General features: G+C 58.9%; 3 protein-coding genes across 13 annotated transcripts; 2 read left to right on the top strand and 1 right to left on the bottom strand.

Moving 5' to 3' along the window:
- Window positions 1-6: 6 nt before the first annotated feature.
- PCP2 (Purkinje cell protein 2) lies at window positions 7-5,452 on the top strand. 10 transcript variants are annotated; one of them, XM_063614993.1, is made up of 7 exons: window positions 7-90; window positions 329-790; window positions 3,163-3,646; window positions 4,080-4,111; window positions 4,234-4,348; window positions 4,549-4,673; window positions 5,256-5,452. In XM_063614993.1, the coding sequence occupies exons 3-7, from the start codon at window positions 3,433-3,435 to the stop codon at window positions 5,373-5,375; spliced, it is 606 nt and encodes a 201-aa protein (XP_063471063.1). In that variant the 5' UTR covers window positions 7-90; window positions 329-790; window positions 3,163-3,432; the 3' UTR covers window positions 5,376-5,452. The 10 variants fall into 10 exon arrangements, with proteins under 10 accessions (XP_063471063.1, XP_063471066.1, XP_063471064.1 ...); XM_063614996.1 differs by lacking the exon at window positions 3,163-3,646 and having other exon boundaries at window positions 28-90; window positions 329-631; XM_063614994.1 differs by lacking the exon at window positions 3,163-3,646 and having other exon boundaries at window positions 52-90; window positions 329-631; window positions 3,928-4,111.
- PET100 (PET100 cytochrome c oxidase chaperone) lies at window positions 5,439-7,287 on the bottom strand. Of its 2 annotated transcripts, none has more exons than XM_055240293.2 (4): window positions 7,168-7,287; window positions 6,396-6,482; window positions 6,209-6,232; window positions 5,439-5,589 (listed from the first exon to the last, which is right to left on the bottom strand). In XM_055240293.2, the coding sequence occupies exons 1-4, from the start codon at window positions 7,192-7,194 to the stop codon at window positions 5,506-5,508; spliced, it is 222 nt and encodes a 73-aa protein (XP_055096268.1). In that variant the 5' UTR covers window positions 7,195-7,287; the 3' UTR covers window positions 5,439-5,505. The 2 variants fall into 2 exon arrangements, with proteins under 2 accessions (XP_055096268.1, XP_055096266.1); XM_055240291.2 differs by having other exon boundaries at window positions 7,105-7,209.
- A 58-nt stretch (window positions 7,288-7,345) lies between these two features.
- XAB2 (XPA binding protein 2) lies at window positions 7,346-17,567 on the top strand. Its single transcript, XM_055240209.2, has 19 exons — window positions 7,346-7,552; window positions 8,732-8,880; window positions 9,169-9,292; window positions 9,580-9,777; window positions 10,757-10,891; window positions 10,985-11,149; window positions 12,574-12,718; window positions 13,136-13,287; window positions 13,727-13,846; window positions 14,165-14,296; window positions 14,397-14,528; window positions 14,620-14,733; window positions 15,753-15,915; window positions 16,033-16,223; window positions 16,400-16,522; window positions 16,648-16,819; window positions 17,019-17,148; window positions 17,238-17,347; window positions 17,445-17,567. The coding sequence occupies exons 1-19, from the start codon at window positions 7,502-7,504 to the stop codon at window positions 17,504-17,506; spliced, it is 2,568 nt and encodes an 855-aa protein (XP_055096184.1). The 5' UTR covers window positions 7,346-7,501; the 3' UTR covers window positions 17,507-17,567.
- The last annotated feature ends 302 nt before the right edge of the window (window positions 17,568-17,869 follow it).

The following is a 17,869-nucleotide window of genomic DNA, read 5'->3' as shown; positions in this document are numbered from 1 at the left end:
TGGCCCCGCCCCCTGCGCACCTGGCCCCTCCCCGCCGTCGGTTCTCGCCCAGGCCCAGGAAGTTGAGTCCCTGGCGGAGAGGACGGGCAGGTGCGTCCGCGCTGCCGAGCACGAAGTCCCTGGAGGGGCACACCTCGACGACACGCTCACAGACGGGAGTTCAGACACACATTTCCTGGCTTGCGTGCGAAGCAGGATCGCAGGGCAATAATCCCTCCATCTTCCCCGGGAGGTTGCGTGTCTGCAAGATACACGGCGCCCACTCGATGCCACCGGGCCGCCACTGTCTGGGCCTGGGATCTTGACCCACTTGCCTTCTGTACTTCAGGGTTTAGAGGCAGCAGCAGCAGCAGCAGCCGTCTTGGATAACTTTCGATGGATTCAGGAGACCTGGAGACCTCGTGTGGAGGCACCTGAACATAATTTTCATTCAGTCCTGCCCGATGTCCCGACGAGGAAACCGAGGCTTAGCGGGATCCCTAATCCAAGGCCACGACGAGTGAGCCTGCTGGGATTCAAGCCAGGATCCTGTCCCCGGGGATCATTTGTCACAGCCTTACCCTCTTCCGGGAGGAGCCACGCTTACCCTCGTGGACCAACAATCGAATTAACATGCTGATACACACATGGGGTGAGTGACGCCCTCAAATGCTTGCAAACACACACACACACATACACACACAACTCAACTCGGAATTTCAGAAGCTGCTTCTGCTGTGTGTCCTGTTGCTTGGAAGGCACAGCCCCAGCAGCACCCATACAAAATGAGGTCTCCGATTTAAGGTGCGAGGTATGTGTGTAAACAGACTCTTGCTGGTCTGAGCTGGTTCCTTCGCTCGGCTGTGTTGATGAAGGTACCAAGCCCCTGCCACTTACATGGGACATAGGGAGTGAATCAGACCCGAAGGTCTGGGGGGGAAAGGATCCATGCTGCCCTAAAGGAAATAAACTAATGTGACAGCAAGTGCCATGGAAGGTAGGGGTGGGAGGGGACTTTATTGAGGATGACACCCGAGGGCCTCTCTGAAGAAGCAGCCTTTTGACATTATCCCTGAATGAATTCTAGAAGCAGCCACACAGCATGTCCAGGTAGAGAAGGGAGGAGACCCGAGCTTAAGAAGGCTGGAGGGTAGGGGCAGCAGGGGCCAGACTTCTGTAGGACAAGGTCAGGCTGACCCATCCCAGTGCCAGGATGCAGGACTTTCAGTGCTAAAAATAGGACAGTCACAGGCAAACCAGAACGGTTGGCAACTGTAGGTAGGAGTTTGAGCTATTTCTTCCTTTCCTTTCCTTTTCCCTTCCTTTCTTCCTTCTTCTCCCTCCTCCCCGTTTTTGTTTTATTTCGTAAAGAGATGGGTCTCGCTCTGTTGCTCAGGCTGGAGGGCAGTGGCACGATCATAGCTCACTGCAGCCTCGATTTCCTGAGCTCAAGGGATTCTTCCACCTCGGCCTCCCAAGTAGCTGGGACTATAGGTGCATGCCACCATGCCCAGCTGATTTTGTTGTTGTTAAGAGACAGGGTCTCCCTATGTTGCCCAGGCTGGTATCAAACTCCTGGGCTCAAGGGATCCTCCTGCCTTGGCCTCCCAAAGTGTTAGGATTTTAGGTATGAGCCACCGCACCCTGCCCTTTCCTCCTTTTTTAACAGCTTTACTGAGATATAATTCACATACCATACAACTCGTTGACCTAAGGTGCATAAGTCAATGGCTTTCAGTATTTTTGGAGTTGTGTGTCCATTACCACAATCCATTTTAGAACACTTCCACGATCCCTAGGTGTTTGGGTTTTGTCTTGAGAAGGGAAGAGTTTTGAGCAGGAGAAGGCGGGGAACCCTCCAGATCCTGGGGAGATGGAAGCCAGGACCGCCTCCAGCTTCTCAGCCTGACCCCTTGGGGGAACGGAGAGCTGATAGGGCCAGCCACCCCACCACTAACCCCCAATAGATATGAAGTACTAATCCCCAATACCCCACAATAGGATCTTATTTGAAATGGGGTTATTATAGATATTATCAGTGAGCGTGAGGTCACACTGGAGTAGAGTAGGCCTCTAATGCAATCTCACTCGTGTCCTTGTAAGATAGTTATATGTCTGCCTGATTCTGTGTAGGTGGTTGGTGGGGGGTGGGGAAATGGGTATATGAAGACTGGGACACAGAGGGAGAATGCCATGTGACCACAGAGGCAGGGAGTGAAGAGCTGCAGTGACAAGCCAAGGACACCAAGGACGGCAGGCCACTGCCAACAGCCAGGGAGGGGCAAGGAGGGCTCCTGAGACCTGCTTTTCAGAGGGAGCACAGCTCTGCCAACACCTTCATTTCAGGCTCTGGCCTCTGGAATGTTGGCTCAATAAATTTCTGTTAAAAAGAAAATTTAAAAGGCTGAGCATGGTGGCTCATGCCTGTAACCCCAGCACTTTGGGAGGCCCAGGCGGGAGGATCACATGAACCCAGGAGTTTGAGACTAGCCTGGGCAATATAGTGAGACCTCATCTCTATATAAAAATATATAATAAAAGTCAACTTATGTTGCTTTAAGCCATCTGGTCTATGACACTTTGTTCTGGCAGGCCTAGGAAAGGGATACACATGCTGAGGAGGGGGACACTTCGTTGGGATAGAGGGAGAGAGTGTGAACTTGGCCCTTTGTGGAACAGGGGAGCCTCGGGCAGAGGTGGTGATAGCGCAGCCCATTCATTCTGAGATGAAACTTCCACTGGTTTCTGTAAAGGCGTCTTGGGGAGCGCAGGGAAGGGGATGGGGACCTCCCAGTGGCATCCCCTGCTTGGGCACTGAGGGAAAGCCACAGCGGCTCGAGGGAGAAGGCAGGGACGTCCTCTCCCCACCTGCCTCTGTCCCCAGGGAGTCTCGCCTCCTGTTCCCACCTGGGGCTAGGGTGATAGAGGAGAGGAGATAGCTCAACCTGGCATTTGGGTGGTGTGGGAACAGGAGACCCCAGACTTTCTTGTTTTGGGGTCTGGGGCAGGCAACCAGGCTCCAGGAACAGTGAGTTGAAGGAAGGGTGGCTGGGAGACCCCTTAACTTGCTGCCAAGGAGACAGAGCTGGAGCTAGGGTGGCCGGTGGTGTCTGAGGCAGGTGCAGAGAGGGAGGGAGGGAAGGGGCCTTTGACTCCAACCTCCTCTTTCTGTACCGACTGCAGGTGGCAGCTGCCCTTCCAGGAGCCAGTGGGGGAACCTGGGTGGCTGGGTGGGGACACCTGCAAGTCCTCACCTAAGCCAGCTACCACCCTACACTGTTGGCCTCCCTTCTCCAACTGTGGGGACGCTGCTCAGGCCTTTTGTGACATCACACCCGAGAGTCCCTGGGGTCCGGTCATTGCTGCTGGGCCCAGCAAGGTCCAAGCTCAGGTCGCCCTGCCCCCTACCCCCCATGCCAGATCCAGCATCGTTGTGGGCAAACAATTATCTGGATGATCTTTATGGGGCTTAAGCTTGGGTGGGAGCAGATGGGGCATGAGCTGGGGATTTGGGGATGGGGAGAATCCACACCCCCACGTCCTGGACGTTTAAAAGGCCCTCTCTGGCACTGGGCCGGGGCAGAGGCCAGCAGAAAAGTGACTGGAATCCAGGGACATGATGGATCAGGAGGAGAAGACGGAGGAAGGCTCAGGCCCCTGTGCCGAGGTGAGAGGGCCCTGCCCCCACCCCACCCCCAGCTCAAGGTCTCAGAGCCCATGATTGACAAGACTAATTAGTTTGTAGGGCACCTAATTAGCGAGTGAGTCTCCTAGGACCCCCTGACCCAGTTGTGGCTGTAGAAAGGGGCTGGTGGGCTTGGAGGTCTGAGTGCCAGGCCCCAGAGCAGAGGGCAGGGCTCTCCATGTGGACCCCTATTGACAGGAGATGCTGGGACCTAGGGGTAGCTCCTGGGCCAAGGAGAGCAGTTTCCCTGATTCGTGTTCCAGCTCCCAGGCCACACTCATCAGGCCCCAATCTAGGACGGCGGGACACTGGCATCGGAGCCTGTCCCTTGAGGCGGTACCACGTGAAGTGGCACTGCTGGCCAGGCCCCTGGGGCAGGGGCCAGGATTGGGAAGGAGACTCATGTCTCATTCAGAACAGCTCTGCAGAGGATCGGCGGGGACTATGGTGAGGGCTGAAGAAGAAGGGACGGCAGGCCCCGGGGTCAGGGTGTGAGCAGGCTGGCTGGGAAGGTTGGGGAGAGGCCCCCAAGCTGAAGGGCCAACCAGACTGAGCGGGTCTGTCCCCAGGCGGGCTCCCCAGACCAGGAGGGCTTCTTCAATCTGCTGAGCCACGTGCAGGGTGACCGGATGGAGGGGCAGCGCTGTTCACTGCAGGGCGGGCCGGACCAGACCACCAAGAGCCGTGAGCGTGGGCACAAGGGTGCTGTCCATGGGGCGTGAACAGGGTGGGAGTACAGGGCAAGTGGTCATCTGGAGAGCCTGGGGGGCACGGGGTGTGGGAGGGTAGTTGTGCACCCTGAAGCATCTGCGTGGGGGTGAAGGGGTAGGGTTGGGGGCCCCTAGTCCGGCTGTGTCCTCCCAAGTCTGTGAACGTCCACGCAGAGAGCGACCCCACCCCCGAGATGGACAGCCTCATGGACATGCTGGCCAGTACCCAGGGCCGCCGCATGGATGACCAACGTGTGACAGTCAGCAGCCTGCCCGGCTTCCAGCCCGTGGGGTCCAAGGTAGGTGATGTTCTGGCGATGCCGAGGAGAAACCCGCCAGGCAGTGCTCTCCGATCCTGCCCTCCACCCCAGCCAGGAGAAAACAGGGCCTGTCCCACCTCTGTCCATCCACTGCCCTGACTTCAGATGGGAGGACGAAGGCCCAGGCAGTGGCTAGAGGGGCCCAAGGTTACACAGGGGCCATGCTAGTGTCAGACCCGTGGCTGGAACTTGTGGCTCCTGCCCCCAAGTCTGAAGGTTCTGGGGAGGCCAAAAGGAGAAAGTAGGACCCCTTCCTAGGAAGGTACCCTAGGGAGGAGGGCACGTAAGCTCACGCATAGGATATATACATTTGCATACTCACGTGTTGACTTCACACACACACGAAGCTTGGGTTCTGATCGAGACCCCAGCGAGGGCCCCAAGACCTGCCACCTCACACTCAAATGCCACCCTAAATGGCAGATATTGAAGGTAAACATAGACCAGTGCTCATGAGGAGGTGGGACACGGTGCCTACCTGCACCCTCTCTCCAGTGTTCGCCATCTCTGGCCGGCGCTGCCCTTGAGCCCTCCCACTGGCTGACCCCTCTTCATCCACAGGACGGAGCACAGAAACGAGCTGGGACCCTCAGTCCCCAACCCCTGCTCACCCCTCAGGACCCGACCGCTCTCGGCTTCCGTCGGAACAGCAGCCCCCAGCCCCCGACACAAGCCCCCTGAGGGCCTGAGGCATCCTGGGTCTCACTCGGCCCCAAAAGCTGATAAATGAATAAAACACTTCCATAAGTAACAAAGAACTGAGTATATGTATATTTCATCAGGGAGGGGCTAGAACTCCCACTTGGAGGCCTCAGGAGTTCTGCTGGGCATCGCGAAGGAGCTTCTCCTCCCGCCGCTTCCGTAACCTCTCTTTGAACTCCTCTATCTCTTGAAGCTAGGGGTGGAGAAGCGGGTGGGACAGGAAGGGGGAAGGGGCACACACCTCAGAGCTGGGACCCCCCTCCCACTCTCCCACCACCCTGCCCCAGACCATGTCTTCAGGGTTCAGTGTCTTCACTGGAAGCCCCCTGCCAATTACAAAGTGGTCCAAGTGGGATCCGCTTCACTCTTCCAGGAGAAGGCAATAAGGAAACCATCTACTCCTCGGCTCTCGGTTCCTTACTCATGGCTGAGAGTAAAATGTTCCTTTTTGAGACAAAGTCTCGCTCTACTGCCCAGGCTGGAGTGCAGTGGCGTGATCTTGGGCTCACTGCAACCTCCACCTCCTGGGTTCAAGTGATTCTCCTCCCTCAGTCTCCCAAGCAGCTGGAATTATAGGCGCCTGCCACCACGCCCGGCTAATTTTTGTATTTTTGTAGACATGGGGTTTCGCCATATTGGCCAGGCTGGTCTTGAACTCCTGACCTCAAGTAATCTACCCACCTCCACCTCCCATGCCCTGGGATTACAGGCATAAGCCACTGTGCCTGGCCTAAAATTTTCATCTAAAACCCATCCCGCATACAAGAATCCAGCCTCTTCCATCCCTCTGGCAGGAAGAAGAGATCACTTACCTTCTCAGGTGGCCACAGCTCCCTCTGTAAGGAAAAGTCACAACTGGGACACCAGCCAAGAGCCTCCAGAGCCCCACATCAGGGTAGGGTCGGCTTATGGGAGGCAGACATTGGTCCCCATAAGATTGGTGCCCCACACCCTCTCCCACCCCTGGAATGAACCCTCAAACACTCCTCTTATGCCCACCTTGCGCTGTATGACATGGTCCTCAAACCACTCGGCCTGATTGGAAACCCAGAACATAGCCACAGGGAAAGTGAGGTAGATTATCATCTGGAATGGCAGAGGGTGGGTGACGTGAGCCCCCCCAAGCAATGTGCAGAGGCTCCTCAGAGCCTGGGGGACCCATCCTACTGCAGAGTCCAGAAGCGCCTCGTTACGGCCAACCCAAGAACTCCAGAACTCCCACCAATGGTACAGAAACCTCGCACCCTAAAACCTAACTCCTATAATCCAGGAGGCCTCATTCCTGAAAGTCCTCCCTGAGCTGGAGTCTTCCTCTCAAAGACAGACAGACATACAGAGGCCCCAGCTACAACCAAAAGCATCTCCTCGAGACCTCATTACCAATCCCCACTTAAGATCCCGGGAGCACCCCCAAACCCAGGAGGCGTCACTCTTCAACTCTACTTCTCGAAGTCTAGGAATCTCCCTGTCATAGACACCCACCCACCACGAGCCCGAGAGCTCCCCCAGGATCTTAAGTCTTCCTTCTTTAGAGCCCCCTTCTCAGCTCACCCCTCTCTGAGGTCCTTACTCGGACCAGCCCTCCCACAGCCCCTAAACCCAGAAGCTCAAATCCGAGAACGCCCTCAACCCAGCGTCCTTTCCTCTCAAATCTTAAGAGCTTTCTCCTTGGAGTGCCCTCTTCCTTTGAAGTCCCCCCATTTCCAACCTCATCTTCAGATCCAGGAAGATCCCCTGCCAAGCCTGCCAACCCACTCCTGTGTCCACTGACCCGAAATATCTCCAGCTTCACCCCCATCTCGTTTCTCCCGGTCAACAAAGCCACTTCCGCCCAAAGCCGACCCTCCAGCAACACAGAAGCTCACTGGTGTTTTGCACGCTCCATTGCTGAAGCTGATTGGCCAATGTGTATCCTGATGACGCATCTTCGGGCGCCTCTATTCTGCTTCCGTTCGCTGGCGTCTTCGAAACGAAGTCGGTAACGTGAGCCTGTCCGTCAAAAAGGATTTAACCAATAGAAAACGAGTCTGGCTTGGAGGGGCGGGCCGTCAGTGGTAGACGTCATAAGCGCGCGACTCTTCGCCTGTACCTGGGCATCCAGAAAAATGGTGGTGATGGCGAGACTTTCGCGGCCCGAGCGGCCGGACCTTGTCTTCGTGAGTCCACAGAGGAGCCAGGGGTGGCCTGCGTTGGGGCATTGGGACCTGGACGCCGCAGGGGATCGGGGCCGGGTCGCCAAGGGGATTTAGGCCGAAACCGCCAGGACAAGGGCTGGGAACCCTAACGGGCCGGAGACCGGATCGTCATGTCCGCACCGAACTGTCCAGGAGTAAAAATATGGTGTATCTTAGGGTCTGAGTAGAAAACTACTGTCGAAGGGAAGCGTCTAGCGTCCCGAACCAGGGGCGGAAATGGCGTGCAGGGAATGGGAGAGGAGGGAGATCGCATAACTGAACCTTGAGAGGTGAAGACCGGTGTCTGAAGTAAAAGCGTGAATACGAGGCCAGGGTTCTGGTTTCTGGGATGAAGCCTTGGTTTTCTGGATAGCGGTCTCTAGGCCTGGACTGCAGCATGACAGTTTCTGGGGTGGTGGCCAGGCTAGAAGAACCCTGGTGATGTGGAGCTTGTCAGGCGATGGCCAATGAAATACTTACTGTCTGGAGTAGAGGCGTGACATCTTCACCAGATTCTTGGTGTGCAGAGTTAAAGGCTTGGCTTCTGGTGTATAACTCCTCTTATGAGATAAAGGCCTAGCTTTTAACTTCTGGGCAAAGTTGAGCTAGATGCTGGCTAGTGGGATCCTGGGGGCGGGACTAGTGGCTTGGAATCGGGACCTGAGAGCCCTGGTGGCTGGGGTAAAGATCTGGTCATCTGGGCCTGGGGTGGAGATGGGTCAGATGGTGACAGTGGGAGTCTGAGGGGCCAAAGGCCTGGTGTCTGGGAAGAGGCACGTTTTGAAGAAGTGGGGTCTGGTGTCCAGGACAGAGGCCTGGCATCTGGGCCAGGGCCTTGGTAACTAAGGAGTCTGACCATCTGGGGCAGAAAGCGGGTGGTGATGCGGACTCATTCCTGGCCCAGAGCCCTAATGACTGAGAAGTCTGATGATTTGGGTTTGGTTTTGGGTAGTTGAATTCCGAGAGGTAAAGGTCTGGGCCACTGTCTTGGTGTCTGGGCATCTGGTTTGGTGCCTGGGCATCTGGTGACCTGACTTCCTTTGTGGGTGGTGGGATCTAGGTGAAAGTCCGGAGTTTGGACTTGAGCCCCAGCAGTAGGATGGTGCTGCACACAGGCTCTGAGGGTAGGCCTCTCTTCTTCCCATTCCCTGGCCCTGGCAGGAGGAAGAGGACCTCCCGTATGAGGAGGAAATCATGCGGAACCAGTTCTCTGTCAAATGCTGGCTTCGCTACATCGAGTTCAAACAGGGCGCCCCGAAGCCCAGGCTCAATCAGCTATACGAGCGGGCACTCAAGCTGCTGCCCTGCAGGTGGGAATGGCTCCAGCTGCCCTGCCCACCAGCCCCCACCCCACCTGGTCCAGTTATAACAAAACTGCCAAGTAGGTCCCGGGTGATTGCTTCATGTTCCATCACTGACCTGTACATCCCTTGATGGGTCAGCGCACCTTCTCTGATGTCCCAGTCTGTCCCTGTCATTGCTGAGACATGTCACCCCTTCCACACCCCCCCCCACATTTGCCAACTGGGGCAGGGCAAATGGTTCTGGGGGGGTCCATAAAGCTGACCGATCGGCATCTGTCCCCTCCTATTCCCCAGCTACAAACTCTGGTACCGATACCTGAAGGCGCGTCGGGCACAGGTGAAGCATCGCTGTGTGACCGACCCTGCCTATGAAGATGTCAACAACTGTCATGAGAGGGCCTTTGTGTTCATGCACAAGGTTTGGGGCTAGGCGAGGGGATGAATCGGGAGGTGGGGCTCAGTCCATGGTGGTGGGTGGAGCAGGGACAGGGGCTGGGCTCAGCATGTTAGGGATGGGGGCTTGGATTCCTGTTGCTTCTTTGCATGGGAAGTTGGGCTGGACTCAGTCCTAGAGCTGGGGGTTTCTGGGTCCTGCTGCATTTATGTGGAGGCCCCAGGTGTGGCTCAGCCACAGGACATCGAGTGTCTATGGCCAGGCCATGGAGTCCGTGGCTTAGCCCCAGCTGCCTCTCCCCACACCCCCAGATGCCTCGTCTGTGGCTAGATTACTGCCAGTTCCTCATGGACCAGGGGCGCGTCACACACACCCGCCGCACCTTCGACCGTGCCCTCCGGGCACTGCCCATCACGCAGCACTCTCGAATTTGGCCCCTGTATCTGCGCTTCCTGCGCTCACACCCACTGCCTGAGACAGCTGTGCGAGGCTATCGGCGATTCCTCAAGGTGAGCTGAGCAGTTGCACTGGTTCCCCAGGTTAGTTTCCAGAAACGGCCTCACCGTGACACTAGCTCCATGTAGGATATCACCTAGCAGACGGGATGTGGGAAGAGGCTCCTGGAGATGCATGTGTTTTGTTGTCCATGATTCATGTCTTTATTTTCCAAATAGTTTGCTCACACCGGTTTCACATTAGGCATAGTGATTGGTGCTGAGGACAGTGTAACTAAGACACTCCCTGCCTGCACGGAGCTTTTAGTCTAACTAGGAAGACAAGATGCATATGAACTGATGGCATGAACTAGAGTAAAACCACAGCCATGATGAGGGCCAGGAATAGGGGTGGGGAGAAGCAGGCAGAGTGGAGAGTGGAGGCACCAGCCGGGCAGGAATGGGGCATGGTTTGCTCAAACTTACAGTATCTGTTTTGTGACATTTGGATTCTAAGCTGGCCCAGTCAGGACTGAGGCTGGACCCATGGGGCCCAGGCTGGACACTTTAGTCAAGGCTAGACCCATGTGATCAAGGCTGACCCAAAGGGGCAAGGCTAGACCAGTTAGGACTGAGGCTGGACTAGTGGAGCCAAGGTTGGACCCATTGTGGTTTGGGGGTCAATTCTAACCCAAAAGGACCAAGGCTGGACCACTGGGGCTGAGACTGGACCACTGCAGTCAAGGCTGTGCCCTTGCGGGTCAAGGCTAACCCAAAAAGTCCACAGCTGGTCTAGTCAGGACTGAGGCTGGACCAGTGGAGCCAAGGCAGGACCCATAGGGGGTTGAGCCTAACCCAGTGGGGCCGAGGCTAGACCAGTAGGAACCGGGCTGGACCAGTGGGGCTGAGGCTGGTTTGACAGGGCTTGCTTTTGCCCAAGACAGTCGTAAATGGGTGTGTGGGGGGGTGGGGGGGCGCCCCAAAGCCACTGAATCGGGAGGTGGGCATAGCCCTGCCACCCCACTGACTGCCTGAGGGGTGGCTCGGTCCCCAGCTGAGTCCCGAGAGTGCAGAGGAGTACATTGAGTACCTCAAGTCAAGTGACCGGCTGGATGAGGCCGCCCAGCGCCTGGCCACCGTGGTGAACGACGAGCGTTTCGTGTCCAAGGCCGGCAAGTCTAACTACCAGGTGGGCCTGCCGGGAGCCGGGAGCCGGGTGGGAGGGCCACCGCCCTCCGTGGCTGAGCCTGAGACTCTCCCCCAACTGCCTCATGCCCTGCAGCTGTGGCACGAGCTGTGCGACCTCATCTCCCAGAATCCAGACAAGGTACAGTCCCTCAATGTGGATGCCATCATCCGCGGGGGCCTCACCCGCTTCACCGACCAGCTGGGCAAGCTCTGGTGTTCTCTCGCCGACTACTACATCCGCAGCGGCCACTTCGAGAAGGTGCACGCTGGCACACCGGGCTCTGGGTTCGGGGCGGGGTCTCCCTCCGACACTCAGCGACACATGTCGACACATGCACAGGCAGAAAACGTGCCATTTATGGCCGGGCGCGGTGGCTCACACCTGTCATCCCAGCACTTTGGGAGGCCGAGGCGGTAGGATCACTTGAGGTCAGCAGTTCAAGATCAGCCTGGCCAACATGGTGAAACCCCATCTCTACTAAAAATACAAAAATTAGTCAGACATGGTGGTGGGCGCCTGTAATCCCAGCTACTTGGGAGGCTGAGGCAGGAGAATCGCTTGAACTTGGGAGGTGGAGTTTGCCGTGAGCTGCGATCGCGCCACTGCACTCCAGCCTGGGTGGCAGAGCGAGACTCCATCTCAAAAAAAAAAAAAAAAAAAAAAAAAAAGGTGCCATTTGTGACAGACATGCATGTCCCTGCACATGATTGCCATCCTGGTGAGGGGAGGGGAACACTCCGGCCCGCAAGCACATCAGCCTTGGAGTCAGCCACATTTGTGTTCAGAGTTCACCCTCTGGCTGTGCGGCCTTGGCCCCACTAAGGTGGAGTGTCTTCTTTTGTAAAATCAGAGTGACAGTTACTGCCTGTCACCAATCAGCTCAGTGACGCAGGCACAGCACTGAGGAGCTATGTGGTGTGAGGGCCACTCCATCAGGGGTTAGCTGACTATGGCTCTTGGCAGGCAGGGGAGTGGCAAGCTCAGGGGATGGCCTGGGGGCAGGTGGGTGCAGAGGGGGCCGGAGCCGAGAGCGAGGAGGCTCAGGAACCCAGGGAAGATAAGTTGGGAGCCTCGAAAGCCAAACGGGCTGGCCGTGCTGCTGGCTGGGGGAGCCACCAGTGGGGTGTGGGCGGCATGTGCTTCACAGCGCCCCTTCCAGGGGCACGTGTAGGCCAAGGCTGTCGGAGGCAGCAGGGCAAGACCTGTCAGGGCTGGGTAGAGAGAGGGGACCTGAGCTGGGGTGGGTGAGCCAGGTGGGGGACAGGCGGGCTGGGGAAGAGGGTCAGGCAAGCGAGAGGAGTGCTTTGGAGCAAATTCTGAGCCCTCGGAGGATGAGCTGAGGCGAGGGTCCCTGCAGGGTGGACCCATAGGTGCTGGGGGGTTTTTGGCCACCTATTGGGTGCCAAGTGCTTCACACATGTGTCTCAGTCGCGTCTGAGGTCACTGTGCACAAAGGGTAGTCACCCGGTTTACTAAGGAGGTCCTGAAGCTCCCAAGATCACCCTGGCAGTGCAGGGCAGGGTGGGGGTGAGAAGGCTCTACTGAGGCTGTGTCCTGGAATCACTGCCCAGAGGTGCTGGATGGGCCCCCAGAAGGTTCCAGATTGGGGCTCGTGCTAAGAGTGCTACTGCCTGTCCCCTGCATCACTTTCCTCTCACCTCCCCTTCCCTGGGTCCCCACAGGCTCGGGACGTGTACGAGGAGGCCATCCGGACGGTGATGACCGTGCGGGACTTCACACAGGTGTTTGACAGCTACGCCCAGTTTGAGGAGAGCATGATCGCCGCAAAGATGGAGACCGCCTCAGAGCTGGGGCGCGAGGAGGAGGGTGAGCCTCTGGGGGCCCTGGCTGGTGGGGAGAGAGCTGAGTGGACATTAGCGGTAGGGGCGGGACACATCTCAGTTGGGGCAGCCCCAGGAGGCTCAGCTGGGGGCCAGCAGGGAAGGAGGCTGGGTGGATGCAGGGGGTGTGGGGGTCTTGGAGGAGCCAGGAATGGGGACACGTCTTAGGCCTGGGCCAGAGCCTGGCAGGGCAGGAGGGCTAGGGGAACAGTGGGGTAGGAGGGGGTATCTGCAGTACCTGGGGCTGGAGGTGGGGCTCAGGTGGACACCTGAGCTGAGTGTCTAGGGCCCAGAGCACTTGGCTGGGGACTGGAGCGGAGTGAGGGTGGGGAGCAGAGGCGGTGGCATCCGGCGACCTGCATCCTGGGTCTCCGCCCCTCACAAACATGTTCGCGGCTCCCAGATGATGTGGACCTGGAGCTGCGCCTGGCCCGCTTCGAGCAGCTCATCAGCCGGCGGCCCCTGCTCCTCAACAGCGTCTTGCTGCGCCAAAACCCACACCACGTGCACGAGTGGCACAAGCGTGTCGCCCTGCACCAGGGCCGCCCCCGGGAGGTGCGTGAAGCCTGCCCCGGTCCTGCCCCTGAGGACCACAGTTTCCTGCAGAACTGGGGAGCCACCCACCTTCACCCATAATGTCACCTTCTAGGGACCTGACTCTGCTTAGTAGGTCCAATTCCACCCCTGTTCTTGGGGTTCTCGTCCTGCCCTAGCCCCGCCCCTCAGAGCCACAGCTCCCTCCTGGCCCCACCCCTTGGAGGGCCACAGCTCTCTCCTGGCCCTGCCCCTTAGGGCCACAGCTCTCTTGGCCCCGCCCCTTGGGCCACAGCTCTCTCTTGGTCCTGACCATTGGCAAGGGCCATAGTTCCTTCCCGGCCTCTCCCAACAGGGGCCACAGCACCCTCCAGGCCCCACCCCTCAGAGCCACAGCTCTGCCCCGACTGTCATCTGCAGGGTCCTGAGTCCTATATGACCTCCTCCCTCCTGTCCCTAGATCATCAACACCTACACAGAGGCTGTGCAGACAGTGGACCCCTTCAAGGCCACAGGCAAGCCCCACACTCTGTGGGTGGCGTTTGCCAAGTTTTATGAGGACAACGGGCAGCTGGATGATGTGAGCACCCTGTTGCGTGTGCCTGTGTGTTCATGCATGTGTGCGTGCTTGTATGTGTGTGTACCTGTGTGCGTACGTGTGTGCATGGATGTGTGCGTGTGCATGTGTGTGTGCGCGCGTGTGTGCATGTGTGTGTGCGCATGTGTGTGCATGCATGTGCATTTGGGTGCATGCATATGTGCACACATGCGTGTGCCTGTGTGTGCGCCCATGTGTTTGTGCCTGTATGTTTGTGAGCACAGTCGCCTTTCTGACCCTTGATGGTGGGAGCTGTCCAGGTGGGCAGGGTCTCAGCCTCGCCTCTGCCCGCCCCGGCAGGCCCGTGTCATCCTGGAGAAGGCCACCAAGGTGAACTTCAAGCAGGTGGATGACCTGGCAAGCGTGTGGTGTCAGTGCGGGGAGCTGGAGCTCCGACACGAGAACTACGATGAGGCCTTGCGGCTGCTGCGAGTGAGAACAGGCCCAGGCTGTGGGGTGGGGGCTGCAGGTTGTACCGCCAGGGCCCGGGACAGCCCCTGAGCACCTCCTCAGCTGCTGTCTGCCCCTGCAGAAGGCCACAGCGCTGCCTGCCCGCCGGGCCGAGTACTTTGATGGCTCAGAGCCCGTGCAGAACCGCGTGTACAAGTCACTGAAGGTCTGGTCCATGCTCGCTGACCTGGAGGAGAGCCTCGGCACCTTCCAGGTGAGCTGCCTGTGGCTGGGGAGGGACAGGGTCCCGGACTCAGCTCCAGAACCAGCTCCGACCTGTCCCCATCCCCCCCCCCCCCCCGCAGTCCACCAAGGCTGTGTATGACCGCATCCTGGACCTGCGCATTGCCACACCCCAGATCGTCATCAACTATGCCATGTTCCTGGAGGAGCACAAGTACTTTGAGGAGAGCTTCAAGGTGAGGGGCTGGGGCAGACCCAGAGGCCCCTGATGGCGGTGTCCCCTCCCCAGGGGGCCTCGGCAACTTACAAGTCTGCTGGGGCTTGTGTGACACAGTATACAGACTGGGTGACTTAAACAACAAAGATTCAGCTTCTCCCCGTACTTGAGGCTGGAAGTCCAGGATGGAGGCATGGGTAGGGCTAAGGCCTCTCTCCTTAGCTTAGACAGCCGCTTTCTCCCTGTGTCTTTGTGTGGCCTTCTCTTTGTGTGTGTCACTTTCGAAATTTCCTCTTCTTAAAAGGACCTCAGTCATAATGGATTAGGCGGCCCCTAACGACCTCAGTTTAACTTAATGATCTCATCTTCAAACGAATCTACTTTTTGAGGTACTGGGGGTTAAGATTTGAGCATATGAATGTTTTGGGGGGGCACAGTTCATTCCATAGCAGGCAGAGTCCTACTTCCGTATGCACCCATGACTCGTCGGGAGGGTGTTGGTGTCAGTGTGTGTGGGCTCTCCCTGCCCCGCTGCTCAGGAGACGGGTTGTGGGGTCCAGGGGGTGTGTCGTGTGTCTCCGTGGCAAGGCCCTGTCCCACGGCCGGAGCAGTCATGTTTGAGTGTGTGTTTCTATGGATCGTGTGGGCGTTATACAGATACACAAATGGGGAGGTCGTACATGCACATGCATGTTACTGCCTGTCCCTCTGTCTGGGGGTGCGGCCTTCTCCCTGGGGATGGGCAGCCAGCGTCAGCGGAGCTGGGGAACCACCTACCTTCACCCGTCATGTCACCTCCTATGGGGCCAGACTGTGCTTAGCAGGTCCCATTGCACCCCTGTTCTTGGGGTTCTCACAGAGGGAGACAGTGCAGAGGACGGACCCCCACAACTGCCATTAGGGACAGGGAGGCGTGGACAGGGAAGGGCCCCAAGGGAGATCCCGGCGGGCTCCCTACAGATGTCACCCAAGGACATCCTGGGTGCCTGGTGGTCTCTATCTACAGACTCTCACATGTGACTCTCCCTCTGGTAACAGGCATACGAGCGCGGCATCTCGCTGTTCAAGTGGCCCAACGTGTCCGACATCTGGAGCACCTACCTGACCAAATTCATTGCCCGCTATGGGGGCCGCAAGCTGGAGCGGGCGCGGGACCTGTTTGAACAGGCTCTGGACGGCTGCCCCCCAAAATATGCCAAGAGTGAGGCGGGCAGAGGGCGTGGGAGGGGGTGCGCAGAGGGCATGGGGCGGGCGGGCGGGCTGGGTTTCTGACTGGCCCCAGCTGACCGTGCTCCCCTCTCCCCCATGCCCCACCCAGCCTTGTACCTGCTATACGCACAGCTGGAGGAGGAGTGGGGCCTGGCCCGGCACGCCATGGCAGTGTACGAGCGTGCCACCAGGGCCGTGGAGCCCACCCAGCAGTACGACATGTTCAACATCTACATCAAGCGGGCGGCCGAGATCTATGGGGTCACCCACACCCGCGGCATCTACCAGAAGGCCATTGAGGTACCCACCGCGGGGGGCTGGGCTGGGGCCAGAGGTCCCTGAGCAGACGGAAGGGGTCCAGGCAGGTGGGAGGGGCTGGGGAGGAGCCTTCTGGAAGCACAGGGATGGCCATGGTGTGTTGGGAGCCCCTGAGCTACCCCGGCCTCACTCCCGGCCTCCCCAACCCCGGTGTCCAGGTGCTGTCGGACGAGCATGCGCGTGAGATGTGCCTGCGGTTTGCAGACATGGAGTGCAAGCTTGGGGAGATCGACCGCGCCCGGGCCATCTACAGCTTCTGCTCCCAGATCTGTGACCCCCGGGTAGGGCTGGGGGCTAGGGAGGGACGGGCATCAGGGTTGGGGGCTGTGGCGGAGTCAGCCAGCTCACGGGCACACACACCCACCCCTGCCCTGCCCTGCCCTGCCCTGCCCCGCCCCCCACACAGACGACTGGCGCGTTCTGGCAGACGTGGAAGGACTTCGAGGTCCGGCATGGCAATGAGGACACCATCAAGGAGATGCTGCGTATCCGGCGCAGCGTGCAGGCCACATACAACACGCAGGTCAACTTCATGGCCTCGCAGATGCTCAAGGTCTCGGGCAGTGCCACGGGCACCGGTGAGCCGTCCCAGCTGGCTGGGTCCCTGATCCAGGGCATCTCAGCCCGGCCTGACCTGGGCTTTCTGGGTCTGAGAGCCTCGGATCCTGACGGCAATCTCCTTGAGGGCTGGGCCATCACCTGGGGGACTGGGACAGTGCAGCGTCTGATGTGTGGGAGGGGCCCCCGTGGCGCTGACCCCCTGCTCCCACCCGCTAGTGTCTGACCTGGCCCCTGGGCAGAGCGGCATGGACGACATGAAGCTGCTGGAACAGCGGGCAGAGCAGCTGGCAGCTGAGGCGGAGCGCGACCAGCCCTTGCGCGCCCAGAGCAAGATCCTGTTCGTGAGGTGAGGGCGGATCCTTGGACGGCATAGGACTGGGACAGGTCCTGAGGGGGCCCGGGGTGGGGAACTGAGGCAGCATGGCCCGTCCCCAGGAGTGACGCCTCCCGAGAGGAGCTGGCAGAGCTGGCACAGCAGGTCAACCCTGAGGAGATCCAGCTGGGCGAGGACGAGGATGAGGACGAGATGGACCTGGAGCCCAACGGTGAGGGCTCGGCGGGGGCGGGGACGGGGACAGGGCTGAGGCGGGCCTCGGGACAGGCCAACGCCAGGAGGGTGACTGGCTCCCGCCTTCCCCACAGAGGTTCGGCTGGAGCAGCAGAGCGTGCCAGCCGCAGTGTTCGGGAGCCTGAAGGAAGACTGACCCGTCCCTCCCCCATCCCCCCTCCCCACCCCCTCCCCAATACAGCTCCGTTTGTACATCATGGTCTGAGCCTCCTTCCTGCTGCCCAGGTGCCCGAGGGAGTACAGCTCAGGAGTGCCTGGCCCTGGGCCGGGATTGGCTGCTGTGGGAGGTGGGGCGGCTGGGCCCCAGGCCAGACACTGCCCAGCCTCACCCCGCAGAGCCAGTTCTGGACTCGAGAGGCCAGTCCCTCCGCTGCCTGGGGCCTTGGAGTGGGTCCTGCCCGGAAACTTCCTTGAGCCTCTGTAGCCTGGGAAGGGCGATCCAGCCCCTGGCTGCCCAGGTCTTGCCAGCCCCTGCCTCTCAGAGCCCTTCTGTGGCCCC

This window comes from Symphalangus syndactylus, chromosome 13 (assembly GCF_028878055.3).
Source record: "Symphalangus syndactylus isolate Jambi chromosome 13, NHGRI_mSymSyn1-v2.1_pri, whole genome shotgun sequence".
Lineage (NCBI taxonomy): Eukaryota > Metazoa > Chordata > Mammalia > Primates > Hylobatidae > Symphalangus > Symphalangus syndactylus.
Note: the sequence above shows the minus strand (reverse complement) of the source record. Positions and strands in the feature narration are given on the sequence as shown.

Coding starts and splice junctions, on each gene's coding strand:
- PET100 (XM_055240291.2), bottom strand. CDS start 7,194: ATGGGGGTGAAGCTGGAGATATTTCGGGTCAGTGGACACAGGAGTGGG. Junction 6,483..7,104: donor TTCCTGGATCTGAAGATGAG/GTTGGAAATGGG, acceptor CTGCCATTCCAG/ATGATAATCTACCTCACTTT. Junction 5,590..6,208: donor AGCTGTGGCCACCTGAGAAG/GTAAGTGATCTC, acceptor CTCCACCCCTAG/CTTCAAGAGATAGAGGAGTT.
- XAB2 (XM_055240209.2), top strand. CDS start 7,502: ATGGTGGTGATGGCGAGACTTTCGCGGCCCGAGCGGCCGGACCTTGTC. Junction 11,150..12,573: donor GCAGCGGCCACTTCGAGAAG/GTGCACGCTGGC, acceptor GGGTCCCCACAG/GCTCGGGACGTGTACGAGGA. Junction 14,529..14,619: donor AGAGCCTCGGCACCTTCCAG/GTGAGCTGCCTG, acceptor CCCCCCCCGCAG/TCCACCAAGGCTGTGTATGA.
- PCP2 (XM_055240282.2), top strand. CDS start 3,866: ATGCTGGGACCTAGGGGTAGCTCCTGGGCCAAGGAGAGCAGTTTCCCT. Junction 4,148..4,233: donor AAGGGACGGCAGGCCCCGGG/GTCAGGGTGTGA, acceptor GTCTGTCCCCAG/GCGGGCTCCCCAGACCAGGA. Junction 4,674..5,255: donor TCCAGCCCGTGGGGTCCAAG/GTAGGTGATGTT, acceptor CTTCATCCACAG/GACGGAGCACAGAAACGAGC.